The 27,733-nt window shown below is 50.4% G+C and overlaps 1 protein-coding gene across 2 annotated transcripts in view; it reads right to left on the bottom strand.

Annotated features, from left to right (window-relative positions):
- Nucleotides 1-7,434: 7,434 nt before the first annotated feature.
- CALN1 (calneuron 1) overlaps nucleotides 7,435-27,733 on the bottom strand; it is a 139,133-nt gene continuing 118,834 nt past the window's right edge. Inside the window, exons 4-6 of one of the 2 annotated variants that reach the window (XM_041484929.1) lie at nucleotides 13,780-13,933; nucleotides 9,320-9,322; nucleotides 7,694-7,852 (exon numbers count right to left, since the gene is read on the bottom strand). In XM_041484929.1, coding sequence (XP_041340863.1) covers nucleotides 7,725-7,852; nucleotides 9,320-9,322; nucleotides 13,780-13,933 — 285 coding nt within the window. In that variant the 3' untranslated portion in view covers nucleotides 7,694-7,724. Of the gene's footprint in view, nucleotides 7,853-9,319; nucleotides 9,323-13,779; nucleotides 13,934-27,733 lie in introns of both variants that reach the window. The other variant, XM_041484928.1, reaches the window with a different exon arrangement.

Genomic DNA, 27,733 nt, shown 5'->3' with positions numbered 1-27,733 from the left:
CTGGCTTTTACTGAGGGCACTGAACACACTGACCTGCAGGAGAACAGCTCTCAGTGTGGGGTGCAGGTTCCTCCTTCCAGCTGGGAATTCCTCCAATTGCTCATTCTTCCTATGGTGAATGTACAGGAATTCCTGCAGTACATTTGATTCATTCCTGTAATAAATCCAGGCTCATTCCTGAGCTGTTCATTGGAACACTCTCCACTGACATGAGAGGTCAGTGAGAGTGTGCAGTGCCTTTTTTGTACTTTGAATTTGGTAAACATGGATTTCCTGCACCGCTGTCCAGTGGCAATCCCTGCCTGGATTGCAGGGATTGCATGGAATTGCTCAGACCCCACTGTCACAGGATCCCAGAATGGTTTGGGCTGGACAGGACCTTAAAGTCCATCTCATTCCCTGGGCAGGGACACTTTCTCCCAGCCCAGCCTTGTCCTGCCACTGTGGCTTGTCCCCACCTGGGGGAAGCTGATTTGCCAACACCAACCATTCCCTTTTCAACCTGAATTCAGGCACCAGTGCCAGGAATTGTGGTGACAGTCATTAAACTCACTGTCACCTCCTCCAGCAGGACAGGCTGGGCTGGCTCCTGTACAGGCAGAGCTCCAGGGAAATGAAGAGCTCTGGATTTTTTAAGGGACAAAGGGCTCTCCAGGACACCTGAGTGCAGTTAATCCTCACAGAGCAGCTCTCTGGCCTTGGCAGTACCAGAGTCAGGATTAAAGCTGTGCTCAACATCCTCCTCCCAGCAGTATCAGGACCCCAAGCCCACCCAAGCTCAGGGATCAGCCTCTGGCTGTCTGGTAGGGATAAAAATGGGCTTTTAAAGCAAGTGCTGACCTTTCTCCTTGAGATCTGACCAGTTGTGTCTTTGCCTTCCAGAGGAGAAGTTCAGTCCCTCCCTTTGGCCTCCTGTGCATCTGGAATTGCTGATCCCATTTCTCCAGGCAGGAGCTCCGTCTGTAGTAACAGGCTTTTAAATATGTAAATCTATTTTCAAAGCAAAATAACCTCCCCAAATGTTCATGTATCTCTCAGAAGGAATAAAGGGTCTCTGTCCTAATATTTTATGCAAATCTTGCTTTTGCACTTGTACTTGAGCATGAATAAATATCAGTGCTTCAAAAGAGGGAAAAAAGCTTCATCAAAAGAAAAAAACCTTTATTTCTATTGCATAAATAATGGTAAAATTAAAATATTTTTATACAGATTATATATTTACAGTAGAGTTTGGTTAGAGGGAACAGCTGATACATATGGCATTCAGTTTTCCTTTATACACTCCTTTATACACTCAGATAACTTGTAATAACATAGGATTTATTTCAGTTGCATGCCCAGTTAATTTATATTAATATTTACAGTATTTTGTACAAAGGTTTTCTGTTAGGTTTTTGTTTTTTTTTTTTTTTTTTTTTTACTATTATGCTGCTGACTTTATGAAGTTTTTTCTTTAATTAAAAAGCCATGTCTTTCGTTAACAAGCCAAAAAACCCCGGTGAGTTTACAAATGAACAGTAAATGGCTGGAAAACATGAGCTGGTGACAAAAGGGAGACACAGGGATTAGTGGAGACCTTCCTAGAGACGAATCAGGAGGCATTGATTCCTCAGATCCTGCTATGGATTAAATGGCAACAGCCTGGGTCCTGGGCTTATTCCAATGAACTCGAATGAGTTATTTCTGACTGACCCTGGGGCCCATGGGTAACCTGCTTTTCCTTCCTTGCCCAGCCCAGATAAATCTGAGGAACAACAGCTGGAAGGGCTTTGGCTGCTCTGGAAGGGATGCTCAGGAATGTGAGCCCACCCTCGGGCTGCTGCAGTGGGAACCGAGGCAGGAATTTGGGAAGTGATGTCAACAACATCACCTGCACCCTTTGGAATGGCCCCAGGAGGGACAGAACGTGCCCAAGTGCTGGTGGCACCAGAGCCACCTCAGAGCTTCCCAAGGTCTCCTGGTTGGCTGAGGGAGACACAGGACCAGCTGGAAAAGGAAAGCTGGAACATGGATCTCACCTAAAGTGGGGGAAATCCAGCTGCTGCTTTGGGATGCTGGCAAAGACAGGCCAGCAGAAGACAACAGCTGGGGAAATAATTGGGTGGAAAATGGCAATTGCATCTAGCAATGGTTTTCAAGGCTACGAAGTATGTTGGTCAGTCTTGACAGAAAATGAAAAAAAACCCGTGTGGTACTTTCATCATCAAATTGTCAAGTACTGAGCTCTAGATCCAGAGGATTTCTTTTTTTCTCCTTTCTCCCTCTTCTGGGGCTGCAATTATTTCATAATGAAGATGCCAAATTACACCAGTTTTCCAGGCTTTTGCCACTGGAAAGGTGCAAGTGGATCACACTTCCAATTAAAAGGGTCTTAGATTTTCTGCCCACCTTGCTCTTGGTGAAGCTTTGTCACTTCCTAGAGCTGCCTAAAATGTCCTTCTTGAACTGGAGAAATACAGACCTCATCCTGATAACAGGCAACAACATAAAGATATGGAAATGTGGTGAAACTTTTCTTTTTCTGCATTAAATTCCTGGGAAAGGAACAGGTTTTAAGTGATGCCAGGGAAATGTAATTGCACTGTCAGAGCACAGGAGGGTAAAATAATAGATTGAAACCCAGCAAGTTCTGTACATCTTCATCAGTGGAATGGAAGCGTGATTCAGAGCCAAGAAAAAAAGACACTTCATCAGATTCTCATTTTAGAAGAGTTGGTTTTTCTTCTTTCAAATGCTCATCCATAAAGCAGGAACTAAATCATGGATTACAGGGGTGGGTAAAATAAGGGACTTCATTCTTAGAGATTTTAATGTCATTCCTCCCACTGCTTCTCCCCTCGCTGCTCCAGGGCTGACGGGGGCTGTGCTTCTGTCACCTCGGGGTGGTGACAGCCCTGGCAGCTCCCAGCACGTGCAGGGGCCGAGTTTTCCATGGGAAAAGCTGAGTCCCCTTGTCCTGGGGCCCTCGTTGAGAATGGAGCCCCTCCCAGTCACCTGAAGCACCTCCCAGTGCCAGGGGTGGCCCAGGAGATGTTTGGCTCTTCTGCAACAGGCAGGAGGATGCAGAGTCAGTTTTTGGGACAAAATATTCCTAAGCTTTAATGGAAGAAAGGACCAGTGGATGCTTGGCTTATCCAAACAGATTTCAGCCATCCAGAGTGGCAGCCTTGGGAATGTTTTCTAGCTTGGCTTGCTTTGCTTGCTTCCTACCCTAGTTCTGGATTTTAAACCCCTCTTTACTTGGCCCAGCTTATAAAGAGGCGTATCCAAGCTGTTGGAATTAAAGCAACCAACATCCAGCCCTGCCTGTGCATGTTTCCAACAGGTGAAACCTCTGGATAACCGGGATGGAATCTCTCAAATGAACTGGATTACACCCAGAAATTCAGCTTGGCTCACCGGTGAGCAGGGACAGGAGCTGGGGGTGCTCCTCCCTCCCACTCTCCTGCTCACCCTGGACCTGGGGTCTGTGATCACTCTCCCAGGTGCTGACAGTGACTGGGGGATATGGGAGTGCCCATCAAGCAGGAAGAAGAATTATTTTGTGAACTCTAATTCCCTATCACCTCCCACAGCATGAGGACCACAGTCCTAACAAAGCCAAGCCTTCCTAATTTAAATCTTTTAATTATGTTGACATTGCTTCTGATCAGAAATTCCTCCTCAGTGGTGCACTCGTGAAGGGGCCAGGCTCCCATGGGTGGCACTGGAGGTGACACCTCCCAGGTGTCACTGGTGAGCAGGATCTGGCTCTCTACGGCAAACAGCACCACCATCATGGAATATCCTGAGTTGGAAGGGACCCACAAGAACCTCAAGTCCAGCTCCTGGCGCTGCACAGGACAAAGCCACTGCACCTGTCCTGCCTGGAACTCCCCAGCTGTGGTTTCCTCATGTCTGCCGTGAAGGAATGGCTTTGCCTCTGACAGGTGAGCAGTGTTCCTTCAGCAGCATTGGCTGGAATTCACTTCCCTACAGCCTCCAAATGATTTAAGCATTGGTGAGGCTGTTGTTCCTTCTGCTGGCTTTTCCAGGAGCACGGGATCAGGGTCACTGCTAAAGCCAGTGGCTGAAGCCAAGGTCAGTGGTGATCAGGGCTGTAGGAGCAGGAACCCAAATCCTTCCCACCAGAGCTTGATCCTCATATGAAGAACCTTCCCAGAGAGTCCTCAGCAAGCCCAGGACAAGCAGTGCTCAGGCTGAGTGGATTTCACTCCCTCCTGAATTAAACCAAAGCCTCTCTCGGGCTGAAATCACCATGTCCCTCTTGAAGCCTTCCCTGCACGTCAATCCCCTTAATTGCACACAGTTCTTTGTGGCCAAGCCAACAGAGTTGCTCATGAATTCCTAATAATTTCCTAATCCATGAAAAGCCCCTGTCCCACTGCTGGGAGCTGTTTGCCCATCGCTGGAAGTCTGGGATCATGTGTGCTCTGCCACGGTGGCACCCATGTCACGAACAGCCAGGGTTGCCATGGCAATCTCCTGTTCCTCCAGAACTGCAGGGCTGAAAAGACACTTCAATCCTCCTGGAACTGGCAAGAGCAGAAGTTTAGAGCTTTTTCTGACAGCTCTGCTGCAGTCTGAGTATTTTTTAAAGTATGTTAATTAGCACTTAAATAAGGTTTTTTTTCCTTAAAGTATGGGATGTGGGGTTTTTATTTTTATGTCTTTGATTCTTCTGCTTTCTCCCCCCTCAGCTTTTGCCATCAGGTTCCAATCAGAATTTTACTGCTCTATTTTTACCTCCTGTCTGTAAAAGCAGCAAAAAGCCCTATTTTTCCCCTCTTGTGTAGAAGGGAAAAAAAAAAAAAGAAAAAAAAAAAAGAGATAAATGGATGTTACATAAATGGAGTCAGGGAGGGAGGTAGAAGACATTCAGTGCTGCTGGATGGGAAGGCTGTGGGGAATGAAATAGCTTGGCCTGATCCATCCTGCATTGCCAGGAGCCACTGATTAAAAAAGGGATCTCTTCTCAATGCCTGGGGATGGAGGAAGGCAGCTCTAGGAAGAGCAAGGAGATCTCTGGCAAGACATGACCCTGATTCATAATGGAAAAGTGAGGTTCCCTACAGAAAAAATCACACCCCAAAGCCCCAAAAATCCTGTACCCAGTAAAATCAGTGGGGAGTTGTGCAATGAACTCTACTGACACCAGGCTATGGCTTTTACCAATATATTCATTATAGGTTTGGCTTTACAAATGGAACTGCGAGGGGAAGGGTTGGGCTGGAGAATGGCTGTATTTACAAGGGTTTATGGGGCATGCAGGAGGCAATTCTGGAGCCTTCCAGAAAGCTTCAAGGAATGCAGACAACCATTGTCCATGAGGTGCTGCTGGGCCTGGAGTCTGCTGGGGGTTTGTGGCACATGGGTGAGGAAATGTGGGGAAATGCCTGGTTTGGGGTTGTGGGTTTGGGCTCAGTGGAGGCACTGCTCTGCCCCGTGCTCCCCCATCCCTCCCCTCCACCTCCATTTGCCCATGCTCACTCCAGCACAATCCCAGGGAGAAAATGAGTATTCCTCGGTGGCAAGGAACATTTAGACTTTTTTCCCAGAGCTGCCACCTTTCCACAGACCCCTGAGACCTAAAAGTGGGGATGAGTTTCCTCAAAATGATCTCCAAGCTCATTATCTACAATGCCCAGCACAGAAAATGTGTCTGGGCTCCCCAGTTCTGAGAATCCCACACCAGAATATCCCACAGATATTCTGCTGCTGCCCTGTACAAATGGAAATTTCTCCATCTTCTGGGAGACAAAATTGGGTTTTTTTAATGGAATATTCTGCAGTTCACCTCTATTGGTTACAGCAGAACAGAAAAGCAGTAGTTATGTGTTTAGGAAAGGCAGAAAAAACCAACTCAGGTGCTGTGGAAAAGGTGTTGTCTTTGGGATGGAGGGGACACCAGGAAAATGGCAGGAAAAGGTGGATGTGGGAGACTGAGACACCTAAAAGTGACTTGAGTTCAAAGGGGTGGTGGGAGACAGGACAACGAGCAGCAGATTTTTAATTAGGCTGCTAAAATACAGATAAATGGCACTCAGACTGGTAGAAAAGAAAGAGCTGGAATGAGTGTTGGGTATGGATCCAGTGTAAGTCAGTGGCTGCAGGGTGGGATGAGGGAGGCTGGGCTGTGCAACCCCTGGGGGAGCCGTCCTGCCCCTCCTGTGGCACAGGGAACAGTCACCTCCACTTCCAGGAACAACATCTCAGGGTTCCTGGGTGTGCTTGGAGCTCTCCCAGCACAGCCACCCCACTCCAGCACCGGAGTGCCTCCATGGAACTCCCTTGGAGCACTCTATGATCACCAGCTGGGATCTGCCAGGAGGGCAGGAGATCACCTCTGTCCTGGTGTGACACCCAGGGGCACAGTTCATCCAAAGGGAAATGCACAGATTTGTGTCAAGTTTCAAAGGAAAAACACCTTCCCAAGGCATCCTGGCTCCTTGCACTTCCCGTGTGGTGTCCCTGCTCTGCACCATTCCATCTTCTCCTTGCTGCTCCCTAAAATGTATTCCAGGAAAACCACCCAAGGCTGCCCAGATCTCAAGTCTGACACACTCCAAACACACCGGGGTGGGCTCAGGTTGGGTTCCTTCTTCTCCTGCTGAGCTCAGCTTTTCCAATGGCCCCTGCTGGAGCCTCCCATGGGATGGGGGTGGTGGGATGGATCCTGGGAGGGAATGGAGAAGTTGGCTGGTCAATCAACACTTTACCATGTGGGTGAAAATAAAACCTCCCCCACAGGATGATGTCTGCCATGGAGGTTTCACTGCAGATCATAACCGGGCCACGTGAAATGGAATAAATCAAAATTGTGCAGGCAAGAAGAGGGGAGGAAAGCTCGGGAAGAGCTTCCCTCAGGATTTTTACCTGGGAAAAAATTCTTGGAGGCCAATAAAGAAGAAGGGTAAAACTGCTGGAGAGGAAATGTTGAATATGCAGAGAGGCCCGAGGAGAGGGAGGTTTAGCTGGCGCTGGTGGTGGCAGAGTCCCTTGGAAGACTTTGCACAAGTTCAGCAATGCCCAGGTGGGAAAACAAGGGATGCTCCTCAAGCCCTGATTCACAGTCGGAAAAAAATGGTCAACAGACTCCTGCTACCCCACAGTCTCTTGTCAAAGGTGGAGCTGATGAAGCAAAAAATAGACATTTTGTATGGTGCTGGCAAATTCTCCCCTTTTTTCCTCAGAAAATACTGTACAAGGATGCTCTAGCTCCCCTCTAATGCCGTAAACTCCATGGCATGGTCATAAGGGAAAAGGAAAGTGAAGCTGGAACATGTGGAACAAAAGGAACAGGACTTGCTTGTGGCAATGCTACGATCAACTTCCTGGGAATGCGGGCCCGGCGGGAGCTCCGTGGGATAGTCACTGGGCCCTGGGGTAAGGACAAGTCACGAGGCTGGGCCTCCTCCAAACCGCAGAGCGCCGGATCCAAGTGTCCTCCGCGTTGCCATTGCTGTTTCGAAGCAATAATTCGGGACTCCTGGATGTGGGATTATTGCATTAGGAAACAAAACCTTTAAAGCATTAGAACAGCCCTTTGATGTCCCTGCCAAAAGGATGTGGTTGGTTCACAGGACACGCTGCTGGCTCCGGCTCCTGCTGCAGGCGCCGGCTGTGCCCGCGTGTCGGTGCCGTGGGATCGGGGCGGGAGCTCTCCCGGGGTGCGCATGCATGGACGCCATCCCGTGCCAGGACCACTCCGAGCCGTGCCAGCCCTACTCCATGCCGCTGCGCAGGATCTGGTTGGCCGCGATCAGCATCACGCTGATGATGAAGGCCATGGCGAAGGCGCAGATGAGGCTCTTGCGCACGCACGTCTGGCGGTTCTGCTTCTGGGCGTGCACTGCAGAGACAAGAGGGGCGTCACACAGGGCGGGGGTTCTGTTCCCTCCTGGAGCAGCTCAGGAACCCTCCTGTTCTCACTGTCCCTCTCCCTGCTGGGACATCCCCAAACAACCCACCCAACCCTCCAGGACTTCCAAACCAGCCCATCCCAGGACTTCCAAACCAGCCCATCCCAGTCCTTCCAAACCCTTCAGGAACTCCTTTCAGTCATCATGGCTTTTAATCCCTTTAAGTGCTCACAGGGATGTTTGGGGTTATCTGTGTATTTCTTTTAAGCTCTTTGTGAAGTTGGAATCACAGGATGGGTTGGGTTGGGTTGGGTTGGGTTGGGTTGGGTTGGAAGTGACCTCAAAGCCCATCATTGTCCCAAGGGCAGGGACACCTCCCACTGTCCCAGGCTGCTCCAAGGCCCATCCAGCCTGGCCTTGGACACTTCCAGGGATGCAGGGCCAGTCACAGCTGCTCTAGGCACCCTGTGCCAGGGCACCCTCCTTCCCACTCTCTGACCTAAGCTTCCTCTCTTTCAGTTTGAACTAAGTTGTTTCTAAAGTTCTTTAATAGCAACTATCAACCTTGTGTGAATCCCTCCAAGTCATCCAGGCCAACTGGGAATGAGTGGAAAATCAAGAATCGCTCCCTGATGACACTCAGGCCCCCACTGTGACAATTCCCAGGAGCATCCATGGCACATGAGTCACTTTTCCAAACTTTTTAGGTTTTAGGTTTTCTGTGCTGAAACCAAATCAGATTTATTAAGAACCTTTCCAAGTGAATGCTTACAGAATAATTGTCAAAAGAGATGAGAGCAGCAATTAAAAAGCAGACTGCATTGTCCTGAGGGGCCCAGGACTGACCCCAGGGTTTGAGATGTGACCTCAGCAGTGCCAGCAGAGGGGACAAGCCCTGCTCTGGTTCTGGTGCAGCCCAGGAGTCATTGGCCTTTTTGGCCATATGGGCACACCTGGGCTCATGTCCAGCCACTGGCACCAGCACCCCCAGGGCCTTTTCCAGCTGCCAGCTCCTCTGTCCCAGCCTGGAGTGTTCCATGGGACATTCTGTTCCTGTTGTGCCCCATGGGACAAGTGCAGGACCTGGCATTTGACCTGTCCAGGTCAGTCAGGGACAGCCAAGAAATCATCCCACACACGATGGACAGCTCTGCCTGCCTACTCTGGGCCTTGCTTTGCTCTTGGTGCTTGGTTTGCCCTGGGAAGGGATGTCCCTGTCATCTTCTCCTCATGGATGTTCTTGTGATGACAGGAAACTTTCAGATGGTTGACAACAACCGCAAAACAAACCTAAAATGCAGCCAAGGACAGGCTCCAGGTGCCCACGTTTAGAAAGCTGGAAAGGAGAATATTTTTAGAATATATAGAAAAACTCCTTGCTCTGATCTAGCCTTGAACCTTATGGCACAGAGAGACCTGGAAGCTGGGTTTTGAATGCCAGTTTTCTCCCCCATGACCTCCTCTGGCTGGTGTTCAGCAGTGCCTGTGCCCTAATCCCAGCTCCCAGTGGTCCCAGCTCAGTGCCAGGGGCACAGAGCCCTCCTTAGGGAGGTTTGGAGCCATCCTGCCCCGGGCAGGGAATGTGAGTGAGGCCTTGCTGTGTTCTGGGCAGGGAATGAAATCCCCCCTGCCAGCAGCTCTCCCAAATTCCTCACTCTCTGCTTGCACTGCTCTGCTCCAGGATTTCTTCCCTGGCTTTTATAAACCACACAGGACCAGTGCTGTGGCTCCCTGGCTTTGTGCACGGTGCCCTGGTGCTTTGAAAAGCTCATCTTGCCCAGCTGTAATTATTTTTTAATGTATTTTTCTATTATTTCTGTACCTTGAAAGCACTCCCAGGAAGCAGAGAAATCACTGACACCACCAGCATTACTGTCAGGGTGGGGCTGGTGATGGTAACAGCAGCCCAAGGCTGGCCAAGGGTTTATTGGGATAACCAACTCACCTCTTCAGAGGAAAAGAGTAAAACATGCTTGGTGTTTTTGCAGAAATGTTCCTGAATTGAACAACTTCTTCAGGGTTCTGTTATACAGTAGTGCCTGAAGGCAGCAGGATGCAGGGAAGTCCCATTTACTGATCTTTACCCACTAAAGGGACACCAAACATCCAAATTACCTACAAATAACCCCGGGGGAAAGGGGAATGTCTGCCCAGCCAGACCCTTTTGCTGTTGGTTGGGAATGACTCCAGGAAGGAGGTGGGTATCAGCATTGCCCTGCTCGCTTAAAATCCACAGTGAGACAGAAGAGCTGGAACTCCTGATGTCCTGATTCCTGGAATTCTTCCCTACAACAAGAAGTTCCATTTAACCAGCCCTGATAACTGAGGAGGGCATGCCCTCAGTTCTCCCCTTTCACCATCTCTGTGCTCAGAGATGATGGATTCTCTAAATCCATCATCTCTGAGCACAGAATCTGCTTTTCCTGCTGGTTCTCACAGCTGGCATAGTTCCTGGGCTGGATGCCAACATTTGGGTGCCACTGGGACCCAAAGATGGGACCCAGAGCTTTTGCCACCCACAGGACATGCCAGGGGTTGGATGTGGTTCATTGGACATGGGCAGAGCCTGAGGCTCCTCTGGAGAAATCCTGAACCTTTTTAGGGGGAAGAGCAACCCCGAGGTTTCCAACATCCATCAGACCTCATGAGGCAAAGGCAAATCAAAGCTGGGTCATTCTTCATCTTCTCAACAGTCCCAGGACAGGCTGCAGAGGAGAACTCCCTCGCTGGCACACACCACTGCCCCCAGGACTCCTCAGGAACTGGGGCTAATGGGGCCAGGCTGTCACAATGACCACGGTGGGTTTGGGATGTGCTCCCAGCACTGGGAGCCTTCTCCCCAGCAGGAGAACCGTTCCTCACAAGGACAGCAGCAGAGTATTTATAGAGCCCTGTCCCAGCCCTGCCACAGGTGAGTGATGGTGGCTTGCTCTGGCTGCCTGGAGTTATTTTTGGTTTAACAGGTCAGTTTGTCATCCCCAAACTGAGCTGAGCAGGACGGGGAGCAGGGAGGAGCTGCTGGCTGCATCCCATGGATGTGAGGGTCATGGCTGAGGGTGGGACCCCCCTGCCAGCCCTGTAGCCACTGACACTGCTGTGCCACCAGCTCTGTGTCCTGAGTGCTGGATCAAGGGAACTGCCAGGAAAAGGCTGCTGGGCTGTCAATCTTTGGGAGCTGCAAATTGTCCTTTCCCCGTGTCCCAGGAAATCACACAGCCTTCACTGTCCTGCCCTGAGTGCTGATAAAAACAGAGATAAAGCTGAGGACAGAACACTGCTTCTGCCCTGGGCCTGTCCTTCCCCTGGATGTGACATCCTGCAAAGGACTTCAGTGTTCAGAGGGAGCTGAGGAAATCCTGGACTTGGCCCTGACTGTAATACAAATATTGTATTTGGGGTAAACTGTGTGGTGAGAGGTGCAAGGTCTGCCATCCACATTGATACTGAAGATTTCATGGTCATAAAGACCTTATTATCACATTATTTCCATAATTTTATGACAGAAATGTCATGGCTTTGTACTGATGGTGATATTATCTGTACAACACTCTTCAGCACCTGAGCCAGCTCACCCAGGTGTGGAAAATGGGGATGTCCAGGTGTGGAGAAGGAGAATGTCTCTGCCCACAGGAGGAGAAGGGTTTGGAGCTGGTCTGGGATCCAAGAACACGCCCAGAGGTGACACTGAGTGGAGATCCCCCTTTCACCAAGGTGCTCCTGGAAGTCTCTGCTGTGTCTGCTCCCTTAGGAGATCCCCAAATCTCAGAGGGAACAACTGGGGCTCATCTTGGCTTCATTCCTCCCAGAATTAAAGGCCCTTCAATGGGGTGGATGGTACCTTAAATATAGATGGGAGTTGAAAGAAATATTTGAATTGCTATTTGAGGAGTTGAATGAAGAAAGGGAGTTGTTTTAGGGTGTAATTCATCTCATCCCAAGGCAGCACCTAAATTAAACTCAAGGAACTCTACCCAAAAAGCATCTCCTTCAGTGCACTAATTAGAAGTGAGTGACCCCAGGGACACGCCCCTGGACAGCTGACAGCTGTCCCTTAGTGCCACAATCCATGACATGTAATTCCTGCTATTGAGCCCTGTAGGGATCCTGGTGTTTGAGAGCTGGGAGCTCTGAGGGTCATTTCTGGCCAGCCTGGAGAGCTCCAGGGACACAACCTGTCCTTTCCTGGCAGAAATGCTCCTGTCAGAGCTGTCAGACCAGAACTGTCCCCTTCCACTGGGACCTGGAGCAAAACTTTGCCCTGCTGTTGATAGTTCAGCTGATCTTTTTTCTCTTCTGCATTTGTGTGTGTTCCCAACATCTAAAAAAAGGGTCTGTTTTGCTTCTAGGTTCTGCCTGGCACCAGCAATGCCAAAACATCCCACGAGAAAAGCTGTTCCTGCTGCACTTTTGGAAACTGGAGCTTCCAAAATGAGATGCTGAGCATTTGGGACCCAGGTTTTTTCTGGGATGGTTCAGCCAAGCTCCCAGAACTCTGCAGCAGTGACAGCTGGCTCCTGTCCCCAGGGATCAGCAGGTCAGTGGGCACCAACAGCTCCAGGCAAGGAAGAAACATCTCTTCCTCTGCGCTCTTCTCCAGGAGGAACACAAAAATTGTTGCTTGGCCTAATTCAGAGAGTGCTGCTGCTGCCTCCCTCCTGCAGGGTTTTTGTCATTCAGCTGTGCTCCTCCAGCTTCTCTGCCCTGTTTAGCAGACATGAGGGTGAGAATGGAGCTGCTGCATCCCATTCATTAGCCAGGCCAAGGACTGGGCTATATTTTCATCCTCTGCTCTTTGTCTCTGCCTGGTGCCCTTTCAGAGCTGTTTGACCCCACAGAATGTCACAATTCCTCCCAAAATGGTCTAAAGTGGGATTGCTGGGTGGGACACACAGTGGCTCCAGCAGGGTACAAACTCTGAGCTTCTCTGTTGCATTCCCCTGGGCTCTTCTGCACTTGAGATGATTTCATGGAATCACAGAACAGGCTGGGCTGGAAGGGAACTTAAAAACCATCTCATTCCATGGGCAGGGACACCTTCCACTGTCCCAGGCTGCTCCAAGCCCGTCCAGCCTGGCCTTGGACACTGCCAGGGATCCAGGGGCAGCCACAGGCTGAACAACCAGGACCTGTTTGGTTGCTCTAAGCAGCAACACTTCAGAGCAGTGTGAGTTCCTCTGGCCAAGGAAAGGAAAATGCTTCTTCTGAGGTGGCTTAAAATGGGGAATTTCCTTGCCAGTGTCAGCTGTGTTCAAGTGCAAAATTTATTGTAGATCCCAGTTCTGATCCCAATTCTTGATCCCCTGTGGCTCTGCTGAAGGAAGGAAATGTTTCCCTTTCTCTGTGTGCCTCCAAGCACTGCTCAGCCCTTGGCTTTGCAGAGCTCCTCCCGTGTTCAGAGGAGCTGTCCTGGCTGAGGCAGGTCCTGGCAGCTCAGAGCAAAAGGTCCCAGGGCAGCAGGGCATGGACCTCTGCTCACTGCTGGTGTTACAGTGCAGGAGAGGACTCATCCCAGCTGCTCCCTGGAAGCCTTTTTGGGATCTCAACAGAAAACTGGAGAAGCCCAACACAGCTTGGTAAGGCCTACCAGTCCCAAGAAAGTCTTTCCATGGTGGGATGAGGGAAATCAAGATGTTTCTGTAGGGAAATTCAGCCTGGCTTAGACACTGACCTCAGCACATCCCTCTGCCTGCATCCCACCAGAGAGGGGGGAAACCCCCAGTGCTCCATCCCTGAGCCTGGAAAAGGACCAGCTTTGCTGAGGGATAGAAGTCTGAGGGCAGCTGTTGAGCCCTCTGGGTGTCCTTGCTCCTCACTCCAAAATAACTCCCGGCCAACCCCAGGCACCCCTGTCCTGGATCAGAGCGAGTTTGACAGACACAGGATAACAGAACAGGAACCCAGGGACTGACTCTCTCACCTTCAAACTCTGTTTGGCAGTTGCCAGAGTTCTCGTTCAAGCTCTCCTCCTCGTTGATGATGATGTTCTCGATGTCCTTCATGGTGAGGTGGTCGCGGAAGGCGTGGTACAGGATGTGCTTCAGCTCCTCCAGCGTTATCCTCTGCATGTCAAACTGTGGGAGACAGCCCAGTTACACCCAGGGATGGAGCTCCCACGAAAGCAGCTCTGAGGGCAAGGCCACAATCCCCAGCTTGTGTTTTATCAGCCTCAGTTCAACAGCTCGGTGGGGGTCTGAGCTCTTTGGGGCTGCTTTCACTCTAACAGTCCATGCTGTAAATGGGTGTTGCCCCTGCCAGCTCCCTTGGCACTGCTGGAGCAGCAGAGAAGCCCAGCCCTGTGCCAGGGATGGCCTTCCAGCCTGTAGAGGCAGCAATCCAGTCCATCCCAACAAAGAGAAGCCCTCAGGGGTTCCCCTGGTAGCTCTCACACCTCCCATGAGCCACAACCCTGTTTGTGCTCCCTTTTTTACATTCGTAACCCCCCAGTTGTGCCTGGGGGGAGGAACAAGCAGAGGACACTTCCCTCAGAGCTGACTTCTGTTGTGGATCTAGTAGCAAGTGCTGTTCTTATACCAACCAAGTTAAATCCATAATTCCTGCTGAATGTGAACATTTTGCCCCAGAATGATGTTGGACATGTGCAGTTTGTGGTATTAATGAATCCCTGCTAATGGTGCAGCAGAGAGGAGACACATCCTGGCTGCTGTGCAGTGCCAGGGGAGCAGAGGAGTCTCTCTGGGTATAGGAAAGAAGGATGGGAATGTTCCAAGCCATGATGAGTTTTCCTGAGTGCTGCAGAAGCTCCTCAAAGTGAGGCCTTGCAGCCCCAGCAGGGTTCGTGCACAGCAACCAGGGCCCTCCAGAGCTCCTCCACCCCATCTGAGCCATCCTCAGGACACCCAAAAAGGCCAAACCCCTCTGGCTCAATACCCCAGTGGAAGGAGGGCAATGCCAACTCCCAGCTACCTCTGCCCTGGGAGAGTGGGGATGCAGCAGGAAATTCCCATTCCTTCTCCAGCCTGGGGAGAACAGGACAGACCAGGCAGGACATGACACAGGGAATGGCTTCCCTACTGCCAGAGGTTTTGGGATATTGGGAAGGAATTGTTCCCTGGGAGGGTGGGCAGGCCCTGGCACAGGGTGCCCAGAGCAGCTGTGGCTGCCCCTGGATCCCTGGCAGTGCCCAAGGCCAGGCTGGATGGGACTTGGAGCAGCCTGGGACAGTGGAAGGTGTCCCTGCCCAGGGCAGGGGTGGCACTGGATGGGCTTTGGGGTCCCTCCCAAGCCAAGCCTTTCTGTGATCCTGATTCCCTGAAGGCAGAAAAGCCAAACCCACAAACTACAGCAAAGTCCAGATTTGTATTGGCCTCAAGAATTGTCCCTGAGGCAGGAACTGGAGGAGAAATCCAGCAGAGGTTGAGCATCAGCCCTGACGAGGTGGAATGGGGTCACCACAGGCTGAGGGGCTGCTGCTGCAGGCAGGAAGTGACAATGGGGATGGAATTATGGGGTTGCCATTGCTGGGGCTCAGTTTCAGGTTGGAGTTTCCCAGGATGAAGACCCCAAAGGAATGCAGGATGGGTGTTGGGTGAGAAATCCTTGGATTCACCCCCATGCAATCAGGACTGCAGTAATCCACCCAGAAGGGCTGGGAACCCTGGACAGCTTCATTGCAAGCCTCCAGCAACACCCCCAGCACTGCTGCAAGGCAACCAGAGGAATTATCCCAAATTTCCACATCTTCAGTTGCCAGGAGAAATGCTTTTTGTCATGGAACAGGATGTGAAGAGCACAGCTGCTCCCTTTTCAACATTAAAGACAGCAGAGCAGGGCTGGTGAGATTTGTTCATGCACAACAAAGCAGGATGGAAATTGGTGATTAAATCCCAGGGGGATTTGCAGCCCAGCTTTGAACTGGGCACCAAGGAGCCACTGGTGACAATGGGGTGCTCACTATTTTTAGCTGAATCCCTGAGGAATAAGACAGCAGAAAAACCAAACCCATCAGCCCTGCTGCTCAGAGAAATGCTTTTCATCTGGACAGAGCCAGAACTCTGTCTCTGGTCCCTGCTGTCCACTCCCGTGCACATTTCCTGCAGCAGGGTTAGGATGGTGCAGGAAATGAGTGCAGGGAATTGGATAAATTGGTGTTTCTGTGGGTGCTGGATAAAACCAGAGGGATGTGTGCAAATCTGCCTGCACACACAGGGATAGATGGGAATATTGCAGGGCCCAGATTAAGCAAAGTGCACTCATTTTCCTTCATTAACCCCTTGGAGGATGAATGATTTTGCACCTGTGCAATGAGCAGGGGTCAGGGAAGAAAACCTCAGGCTGAGCAGCTCAGGAGTGATGAGAATCGTCCTGTCCCTCCAGTTCCTGGTGCAGGGTCCCTCTCTGCTTCCCTGTGTCCCCTCCAGACCCTGGGAGGTGCTGGGAGGTCTCCAACCACCTCCTGTTCCCCAGGCTGCACAGCCCCAGCTCCCTCAGCCTCTCAGTCTCTGCTGCTCTCCCTCTCCCAGCATTGCCACTGAAAAGCCTCTGCAGAGTTTTCTGTCCTCCTGCCTCTGCTCCAGGCTGGAGCACAAACACAACTGTGGGGATCAGCTCATCCTCAAATTGTGCCAGCAGTAATGACTTGAGGGGTTTGGGGTCTTCCTGTTCCAGTTAAAATCTGTCTGGAGGGAAGGAATTGTTCTCTTGACAAATGCTCAGCTGCTGCTGCATCACAAATGTTATGCTAATAGAGAGAGAAATTATCTTTTTAACTTGTTTTGTTGTCATTTGTATTCTTTAGGAGGTGGAACAACCTCAGATGGGATTCAAAATCACCCTTGTTGGCTCACAGGAGTTGGACTGGATCTTTAGGGGTCCCTTCCAACTCAGAACTCTCTGTCAATCTCTGAATTTATGCAGTGATTTTTGGTCTCTGCTTTGCTCCTTGCGGGACAGCTACCCTCCCTGAGCTCTGTGTCACCCTGGCAGAGTGTCCAGGGTGGCTCCAGCTCGGGGCAGGCAGGGACAAGCTCTGCTTGGGCTCCCAAGTAATTCCAATTATCCCTGCTCTCCAACCCAGCAATTTCCCTGATTCACTTTTCAATTACTCTGGGTTTTATTGTGGTAATGACAGGAACCAGGGAGCAACTCTTAACTTTTATTGACTCCGTGGGGAGGAAAATGGGGACTGTGGCAAGCTGGAAACTTTCTATAGGATTTATAATTAGGAGAAATCAATGGAGCTGCTTGTGAGGATCAGAATAATTTGCTGTGAGCAGTAAAACAAACTGAGCTGAGGCCCAAACTCCAGGTGCTGCTGTGAGTGGGAGCTGTGGAGAGCACCAGGAACTGGGCACTCAGCTCCTGAGGGACCCCTGAGGCTGGAGGATGCTGTCCCATGAGATATCTGGAAGGGAAAGTGGACCTGGTCCAATCCAGCCTATAGCTTCCTTCTTGACTTAAAATTCCTGCAGGAAATGAATCCCTACCTCAGTTCCTTGAGCCTCGCCAGCTGAAATTTCCCAAATTTGTGTCTGCCTTGCCTGCAGAGCCCCATTCCCAGGGAGTTCTGTGTCCTGCCTGGCCTGGGCTTCTCTGCACGGTACAGGAATGGCCCAAGGGGAAGGGCTTGTTCTTGAAGGGCTTCAATGCTGGAATAGCACTCCTGATCATTTCATATCAGCTCAGCCTTAAAACAAAACAGTGGGAGGCTCCTCTCTGGAGCCCCAGGGTGGCCTTGCTGTCCTGCAGGTGGGTGAGGCCGGGGGGACCCTGCAGTGACAGGAGCAGGGCCACTCTGGGGACCTGCAGGGTCTTTTAAAGCTACTTTGCTCGACAAGAGGTGGGACTGGCTGCTCTGGCAGGGAGGTTTAGCTGGGAGAGCACTTAGACCCATGTGGTTTATGGTTTCCCACATAAATCACCTGGAAGGGTCAGCTGGGGCTGGTGAGGGCTCCAGGTGGAGCAGGATTTTGCCTCATGTTCTGAAAATTAATTCTGCAACCCCAAAAGCTTCAAAAAACAGAGAATCATTTAGGCTGGATGTTGGATTAAGCTTTTTTCGGACTCAGAGATGGGGCTACTGAGAGGTGTTTTAAAAACTTTTGTTCTATTTTTAGTCTCATGAGAAGGATGGGACAATACAGATGTTATAAGCCATGCCATCACAATCAGAAGCCAACTATTTCCTAATTACAATACACTGTAAGTGTTCCTTGGCCTATCAGCTTTAGCCACACCATGCTGTAAATGCCTTAAAGCCAATAACCTAAAATTACCTCTTGTGGGTCCCAGTACAATCATCTTTCATAGTTCTATTTCTCCAAAGTATCCAGTCTTATTTACAAAACCATCCTTTGAAACTTGTTTCTAGTTCCATTTCTCTCTCAGCAATGTCTGTCCTATTGCATGGCATTTCTAAATCAGCATTTCTTATCTCAAAGTTTACATAAAAATGCGCACTGTGTGAACCTTCTATCAAGCTTTAAAAATTTTCTACAAATCCATTTCCCACAGCTGGAAAATATCCTTGAGTCCAGCCATGGGCCTGACCCCAATTCCAGCACTAAACCAGGCTCAAAACACCACATCTGCAGTGACCCCTGCATGGCCCAAAGCCCCTGTCCGTGTTCCACTGATCTCTCATTTGGGGCAGCCCTGGACAATCTCTGAGTGACAAACAAGAGATTGTTTTGCCCTCAGACCTTCTGCATGGCTTAAATAATCCCCGGGGAGCTGCAGAGGGGCTCTGCCCACACTGCCACAATGTGGATGTGACCCAAAAACACCTGAAGTCTGCAGAGCAGCTTTGGGCTTTTTGCACATGTACAAATATATTTGTATGGAGAAATGCATTGTCTTATTATATATTATTGTTGTCGTTGTTGTCATTGTTGTTATTACTACTATTATGGTTACTGTTGTTGTTGTTATTACACAATATTACTATTATTATTATCATCATCATCATCCTTATCCTTATTATTGTCATTATTACTTAGAGGGATGAAGCAGCTCTCCTGTGAGGAAAGGCTGGGAGAGTTGGGATTGTTCAGCCTGGAGAGGAGAATGTTTGGGGTGACCTCATTGTGGCCTTCCAGGACCTGAAGAAGCCAACAAGGACGATGGAGAGAGACTTTGGACAAGGGATGGAGGACACAGGGAATAGCTTCCCACTGCCAGAGGGCAAGGATGGATGGGATACTGGGATGGAATTGGGGTGGTCCTGGCACAGGGTGCTCAGAGCAGCTGTGGCTGCTCCTGGATCAAGTGTCCAAGGCTGGGCTGGATGGGGCTTGGAACACTCTGGGATACTGGAAGATGTTGCTGCCCATGGCAGGTGTTTAAAACTTTATGGTCTTAAGGTTTCTTCTAACCCAAACCACTCTGGGATATGATGATAATAAACGTTAAAGTATAAAATGTGTATGCACACACAACACAAATACATAGATATGTATTTGCCCGCGGTGACAACTGCCCAGCGGCGTTCAGGGCACACCCCGAGACATTCCATCGGGTTTGAGTGCACAGTGCCCCGGCCCCAAACACCCAGCCCGGGCTTGCTCTGTGAAATGAGGAGGAATTCCAGCCTCAGATGGCCCTGGGTCCCTCCTGTGTCCCTGCACATCCCCCACAGCCCACATGGGATCACCAGGGATCATCCCTGGCATTCCCCAGGATCTCTGGTGTCTGGGGGTCACAACCTGCTCCGGGCCGGGCTCCAAACACCCTCCTTTGCTGCCAGGGATGGGGGTTTTGTGGCTGTCCTGTGCAGGGCCAGGAGCTGCACTCGATGGTCCTTGGGGGTCCCTTCCCTTGGGATATTCCACAATGCCCAGTGTGGATTTGCAGCATCCCTTAAAGCTGCTGGCTCCGTGGCTCCTGGGACAGGAGCTGGTGTGGCCCCACGTCTGCCAGGAGCCCCCGGGGACACATTTGGCTCTGGAGATGGGAAATTCTGCTGGGGCTGGGCTGCAAGGAAACACTTTTCCATCCAAAAACAAACCCGGAGTTGTAATTCCCTCTGCTGAGGCTGGCCCCAGCCTTTCCTAGGCCCAGACTAATTTTGGGACAATGATTTAAGCAGGGGAGTGGGTCTTTGGCTGTGCCTCCACTTCCCAGCTGGGATCTAATGGCTCTTAAACTGGGCTGAGAGGAATAGTCCCCCTGACAGGCACCACCCCCCCGCACACACAGCAGGAATATTAATGCTGGCCACATTCAATTAACTTGAAATAGTTTAGTAAACCACAGAGAAGTGGTGGTTTGGTGGTTTTTTAATTAGAGAATGCTCTGAGGCTGCAGCACAAATTAACAGGCCCCAACAATTTCTGTGGTGTGGGTTTAGGGCTGCCAGGCCTTGCCCCCAGGCTGATCCTAATCAAAGGGAATCCCTAACGAGGTCTGCACCTTCCTGACCTTCCATGCCAGGCCTGGGGGAGCCTCTGGGGCAGCAAACTCCTGACAGCTAATGAGGGCTAAAGCTGGGAATTCCCATCTGACCATCTTCTGCCTGCCCCGCAGATCTGCAGTTCTCATGGAGTCCTGTCCTGGGATAAATCCAGCAGTGGGCTGAGGTAAAACTGCCCTGATGGTGCTGCCTGTTCTGACATGGAAATGGCAGGTGGCAGCCTCAAAATGAGCAAAATAATTCACATAGCAGAAAAGAAAAAAAAAAAAGTCAGGATTTCTCAGTGTAGGACATAACAGTTGCTAAATATTTACACAAAAATTCACAGAATTCAGAGAATCACTGGGTTGGAAGAGACCTCAAAGATCGAGTCCAACCCAGCCCCAGCTGAGCACAGGCACCTTTCAGGAGCTGTGGAGAGTGTAAGGTCACCCCTGAGTCTCCTTTTCTCCAGGCTGAGCACCCCCAACTCCCTCAGTGGTTCCTCACAGGGTTTGTGTTCCCAGCCCCTCTCCAGCCTTGTCACTCTTCTCTGGACACGCTCGAGCATCTCAACGTCCTTCCTGGTGATATCCCGTGATATCCCATAATATAAAATCCCCTGTCCCTCTGCAGGAAAAGGATTCCACCCTGAGCTGTTTCCCCCTGGATCAGTCAGTGTGAGCACAACAAGGGGGTTCGGGGCAGATCACTCTGAGGCTGTGCCAAAACTCCAAATATTCCAAGGAGGGAAAAGTCCTTCTGTCTTTGCCCCACAAAACTCTCCTCCATCAGGGGAGAGCAGGGGCTCTGCACCCCAGGGGGACCCTCAGGGGCAGTGGCTGCTGTGTCTGGGAATGCTGGAATTCCTGATCCAGGCAGCAGCAGGATGCGGGGGCACCTCTGCTGTGTGCCAGGTGAGGCTGGTGCCACGCCAGGTGCCCAGCATAGCAGTGACACAGACACTGCCTGTGACAGCAGTGACACACCCAACAGCACAGGGGGACAGGAAGGCGAGGCCCTGCAGAAATAACCTCCCCTGGCAGCTTCACTGAGCAGTGAGCCCGACCCTTGGGCCTTCTCCCCATCTCTCACAGGCTGCTGCAGATCCCTGCCTGCAGAGAGGATCTTTGATCTGCTCCTGAGCGGGATGAGGCAGCAGAAACCCCAGCCAGGGGAATGAATGGGCCCTGCTGCTGCTGTCTCCTGGAATCCCTCAGCCAAAGGAAACCAAATTTTTACTTAACAGCTACAAATGTTCTGAGAACGCTGGGAGAAGTGGATTAGAAGGTGAGACCTGTTCCTGGACTGCACAAAGGATACAATCATTAATAAAGGCTTTACAAGGCAGACCCAGAGCTGCTGTGGGGGGCTTCAGGCATCCTTGGCGCTGCTGATGGTGGTTAATGAAAAATAATAACAATGAGGCAGCAAAGAGAACCTCTAATCCTGCTGTGCAGCACCAGCCAGAGCCAAGACAGAATCCAGAATGGGTTGGGCTGGGAGGGACCTCAAAGTTCATCCCTGCCATGGGACACCTCCCACTGTCCCAGGCTGCTCCCAGCCCCAGTGTCCAGCCTGGCCTTGGGCACTGCCAGGGATCCAGGGGCAGCCACAGCTGCTCTGGGCACCCTGTGCCAGGGCCTGCCCACCCTCTAAAGCAAAGGGGAAAAGAGAAACAATCCCAAAGTTTTTATTCTCTATTTCCATCAGCAGGTGATGTTCAGCCACTTCCCAGGAAGGACTCCAGCCCCTGGAGTTTCCCCAAAGGCAAACATGGTAAATAACAAACTCCCCCCTTCCTCCTACTTTTCTTAGCTTTAATATCTGAGCTGACATGGTCTGGAATGTCCCAGGACCTCAGGACTGGCACCTTCTCATTTGCAAGACATGAAATATTGAAAAGACAATTTTTTTTCACAGTGAGAAATTCACCTAAATCAGGAGAAATTCATCTGTGCTGGGAAAAGTCATGATTTGTCAAACTGGCACTTTGTAAGGAGAAGGAAGAAATAACAAATTTGAAATGCCAGCCATTCCTGACGTTGCTAATGGGGCCCAGGAGCTGCCAGAGAGGAGATGGAAGTGCCACCAGCAGCGTGTCCCAGTGGGGGCTGCCCAGTGCCCAGCCCCAACAGCTGCACAGCCAAGGCACACGAACACCACTTTTGGGGCTGTTTTCCATCTTCCCCCCAAGCTGTAGGATCCAGGGTGTCTCTAAAGCCCATCCCATCAGCCCCAAAGCCCACAGTCCCACATCTGCTGAGAGGAGGCAGTGCAGCTCCCCTGGTGCCTGGCATGGATCTCCTGACAAGTCAAGAGCCCTGAGGGAACTCAGTGAATCTCAAATTCAGCTGGAGACAGAAACACAGTGCAAACCCCTCCCTTGCTGCAGCTCAGTTCAGCAATTCCAGAGCACAGGATGTGAGAAATTGGTGCTGGTGCACCAAGGCTCAGAGGATGGGAAGGAAGGACAGAAATGACGTGAATATTTTGAAATTGTTTCTCTCTGTCACCTTGTGCTGGGATGTGGATTTCTCTTTCCTTATATTTGCATGTTGTAATTATTTTTATGCCACCTTTTGCTCTCCACATAGCAACCATTGTTTGAAACCAAGATTAATTCAGCTGAAAACCATGACATCAAAACTAAAGCCTGGAGTATCTGCTCAGTTACTCCAGTGCAGGGAGTCCATGATTTTTTTCTTTGCCATGCTACAAACAAGGTGATCACTTCTGAAGTCCCCTCCAGCAATTCACTTGGCATTTGTGAGCTCCTGGCAGTGACCAATAACAGAGAGAGAGCAGAAAATACAGAGCAGCTGTCAGTGCTGAAAAATAAACTTCAGCAAAGTGATTTTAATGCCTGACTCAGTCTGTGCCAAGGAGGGAGCCCTGGCACCTCCACACTGGGATAAATGAGCAGCTTTTCCTGCAGGAGAGGCCCAGGGAAAGCAGGGGAAGAGTGGGCCCCCAGCACAGGTGACCCCACAGCAGAGTGCAGGTGAAATGTGGGAAGAGCTCACCTGGGGACAGTAGGGACAGAGCAGATTGGGAACACATTGAGGAGCTCCACGTGCTTGTTTGGAGCCCACTGAGAATACAGTGGGACCCTCCCAGCAGCAGCTCTCCATCCCATCATCTACACCAGGAACATGGGACAGGTGAACTCAAGGGGTTCCTCAGAACAGAGGACACAGCAGATGGAGCAGGTGCAGTGAATTTTCCTTCCCTGCCTTGTCTGAACTGCCCCATCATCAGATTTTGCTGGGCTGTATCATAAAAAATAAATGCCTTTGGATTATCTTTTTTCTTGGGGTATCCTTTATAGCAGATCTGACTATGAGTCTCTGGGGAGCTGAATGTAGAATCACAGAATATCCTGACTGGAAGGGGCCCCCAGGGATCATCCAGCTCTTGACACCCCAACGATCCCAGCCTGGCCATCCCTGGAGCTCCTGGAGCTCTGGCAGCCTCGGGGCCGTGCCCATTCCCTGGGCAGCCTGGGCAGTGCCTGGAACCCTCTGGGGGAAGAACCTTTCCTGAAATCCAGCCTGACCCTGCCCTGGCACAGCTGGGGACTGTCCCTAAGGCAGGAGAGCCCTGCTCCATCCCAGCCCTGAGCTCCCACCTTGGAGCAGCCCCACCATGGCAGAGAGCTGTGACCCAGGCCTGTGACATCAGGCTGCTAATTGCACTTCAGTTCTGCATGAATTAGAGAAATATTTAGCTCAGTGACACTTAAGGGCTCTTGTCCCACTAAAATAAACTGAGTAAATTGTCACATGGCAGCTCAGCTCCCCCACCTGTGCCTTGCTGAAGGGGGCTTGGAGAGCCCAGGGACAGCACCTGGGGCCAAATCAACGCTGGGCGTCCAAAGAGAGCCCAGCACTGGGGATGAGCAGCTCTGCTGGGGGAGAGGCTGGCAGAGATGGCAATGTTCACCTGCAGAGGAGAAGCTCCAGGGTGACCTCACTGTCACCTTGCAGGGCCTGAAGGGGATGACAGGAAAGATGGGGAGAGACTTTGGACAAGGGATAGAGAGACAGGACACAGGGAATGGCTCCCACTGCCAGAGGGCAGGGATGGATGGGATAGTGGGAATTAGGAATTGTTCCCTGTGAGGGTGGGCAGGCCCTGGCACAGGGTGCCCAGAGCAGCTGGGGCTGCCCCTGGATCCCTGGCAGTGCCCAAGGCCAGGCTGGACACTGGGGCTGGGAGCAGCCTGGGACAGTGGGAGGTGTCCCTGCCATGGCAGGGGTGGCACTGGATGGGCTTTAAGCTGCCTCCCACCCAAACCATCCTGGCACTCTGTGATGTTGGATATGGAAAACAAACTTTATGCCACACTGAAATCTCCCTCCCCCACTGATTCCTCCAACACTAGACCATTCCCCTGGCAATAATTCCCTATTTCTCTTTATCCCACTGGTCCAAGACCTCATCTGGAGCCTTGCTGAAGCATCCTCTGCTCTGCAGGTACCAATCTAATTTTCTCACCAAATTATGAAATGTGTTAATAAAATCCAGCTCATTCCAATCCTGGAGTCCTGAGCTTCTGCCTCAGCCCTGGTGAAGGACAAGAACCTTCCACAGATTGAGCAGGGATATTTCTCTAATAGGAAATGTCACTGATCCATGAAAACTCTGAGCCCTGAGTTCATTAAAACCTCATTAATTGGAGGTCTAACAGCGAGAGGGAAGGACCTGACAGCCTGACCTGAGCTGACTGCAGACACTCACCCTGGCAGGGACCAGGAGAAATGGCATTTAGTGATGTGACCAATTCCATCCCTGGAAGAAGAACCTGTTGTGAGGGACACCAGCACCAGCTTTAGGGTGGCCTTTTGCCTGGAAAGGATCTCAGTTTCATCAGTCCTTCAGTCCAGTTTTGATTTCATCAGTCTCTGGGTGCAGTTCCTTTGCAAATGTTACTTAATGTTTGTTATTTGCCCAAGAGCCTTGGCTCAATGGCAGCATTTTCATCCTGTTCCATCTGCTGGAAAAATTCCTTCTTGTGCAAAATAAAAATTCACAGATTTTGCAGAAGAAAAAGCTGAGGACATAGGCTGAACCAACCCTGTGACAGTCAGTGGAAGAAGGACCAGGCTGCAAAGCCAGGCTGTCCTTTGCCTTCCCTTCAGCCCTGACCCAGGAACATCTCCAGAGCTCCATTTGCAGAGGACAGTGTCTGCTCAAGTCCAGATGGGCTTGTGATCCCTGGGAATTCGGGATCTTAACACATCCATCCTGCTGAGTGAGGGGAGGGTTGAGCTTGCCAAGGATTTATCATGACCTTTGCTCCTTTGTCTGAACAAACACAAACCTTGCTGCATTCCTGCCCTGCACAGTGCCCCTGTGGGTTTGGGGTCAGCCTTGTGGATCCCCCCAGCTCTCAGGGGTGACACACCCTCAGTGCCTGCCTGCACAAGAGCCCTTTGGAAAGGTCCTGCTCCTTTCCTTGCCTGGGCTCAGGCTCCATCCACCACCAGCTCCAGAAAGTCCTTTTCCCTTTTCCTTGGTGACACATGTCAAGTTTTCTGTTTTCCCCACTCACAACAAGCTGCCTTTCCCTGCAGGAAATCTGTGCTCCCTGCCCAGCTGTTCCAGCTCATCAGCTCCTGTCATCTCTGACACTTTTCCTGGCATGCTTCATCCCCGTTTGAAATCCCTCAGGAGAGAGAGATCCACATCTGGTGGGGGTTTGAGTGGCTCCTTTTCTGCCCCTTTTCTGCCCCGTTTGGCACAGCCCCACTGAGGGGAACTTGTGCTTTGCTGCCCTCGGAGTGTCCCCCCCACCTGCTTTGTCATTTCTTGGGCTCCCCCAGTCTTTGCTGCCCTAAGAATCATTTCACAACAGCTGATTTCACCAAGGAGTGGGTGAAGGAAAGCAAAAAGAAAGGAACAATCTAAAATGCACCAAGAGCTGCTGCTTTTTGGTAGCTCAGAATCGCTGAATCCCAGAATGGTTTGGGCTGGAAGGGGCTTCAAAATCATCTCCTGCCCTGTGCAGGGACACCTTCAATAGACCAGGCTGCTCCAAGCTGGCTGCTTCATCACCTCTGTGGTCCCTCTGTGACCTGCCCATTTACTGTGCAGTAATTTTGCTGTCAGTGCTGGAGCCAGGCTGAAATATCTGCTCTCTACCTGAGTGTGTCAAGTGCACCTGGATTTTATCAGAGAGATAAGGTGAGCAGACTCTGTCAAATCTGCCTGGAGCTAAGCCATCAAAACAGGTCCAATTTTCACTGATTTTGTTTTTTCCCCAGTAAAGGGAAATGTGGGTTCTTCAGGATTTAGGTTTTGGGGTATTTTTTGTTTTGTTTTGTTTTTTGTTTGTTTGGGGTTTTTTTGGTGGTTTTTTTTTTGTTTGTTTGTTTTTGGTTTTTTGGGGTTTTTTTTTGTTTGTTTGTTTGTTTGGGTTTTTTTAATTTTGTTTGTGTTTTTTCTCTTTTGGCATCCTGGTCGATTGAATAAAATTGACATTTAGGCAACAAAAGTTCACAACACACTCTGCCACTTTCTGTATTAAAGTCTTTCTTTCCCTCTGCACACTCTGGTTGGAGAAGTTTGATGTTGTTGATTCTCCAAGGGAAAAGCTGGGAAGAGCTGCAAGGAAAGGAGTCCCTGGGCCCCCAAAACTGCTCTGGGTGTGTGTGTGCACATCCACATCGGTCAGAACTGATGTAATCAAAAGGAAGGCATTGCAAAATATAATTTGAAGCAGTTTGTAGCATTCATGCATAATTTTCAAATTATTTGGGAAGAGAGAAGTTATCAGAGTTGACAAGGCAATGTTATATGCAGTGAGAAGGGATGAAACTTAGTCTTCAATTTATATATTCTGCCAGTTAATAACGAAATGGATATAAATGAGGTGTTCTGCAGCTGGGAGAACAAAGGGGAATCTGCTTCTCTCAGAGCTTAAAGAGCCAAAGCAACACATGCTGGAGGAGATGGGAAAAGACACCCTGGGAACAGGTGCCAGTGTTAGCTGCTCTTTAGAGGTGCTAATGAAAACTCCCTAAAAGGAACGGGATCACAGGGAATCCTGAGGATTCGATAAATTTCCGGGATGTGGTTGTGTAAATTTGACATGCCTCCATCAAGGAGATGTTATCACTCCTTGAGTCAACCCTGCAAACAGCTCCGCTAAATTTCGCTGAGCTAATTGCTCTTTAATAGTTTGTTGTGTGAGCACTCGCTAATTACAAGTCAGGCAGCTTTGTGAAAACACATCTGAAATATTCCTACAGGTGAGTAATGGGTTTGGGGAAGAAAGGGATTTTTGACAGAGAGTGGCTTGTGAGTCTCGAGTGATCTGAAGTCCTGCTTCAAACACCAGCACTGAGGCAGAGCATTGTTGTCATCGGATATAAATAATTCATCAGGTGAGCAGATCCAGGTAGCTCTGGCCTTTCTCTGGGTGCTGCATTTTAAATTAAAAGTAACCCAACACTTTCTGCTGTTGTTTGTTTCTCCATTCTTGCAGGTTTCCCTCGGACTGTGCCGTTTGGGCCCAGTA

Source organism: Pyrgilauda ruficollis, unplaced genomic scaffold, assembly GCF_017590135.1.
Source record: "Pyrgilauda ruficollis isolate IOZ18807 unplaced genomic scaffold, ASM1759013v1 scaffold69, whole genome shotgun sequence".
NCBI classification, from domain to species: domain Eukaryota; kingdom Metazoa; phylum Chordata; class Aves; order Passeriformes; family Passeridae; genus Pyrgilauda; species Pyrgilauda ruficollis.
The sequence above is the reverse complement of the archived record's forward strand: the minus strand, read 5'-3'. Positions and strand labels throughout refer to the sequence as shown.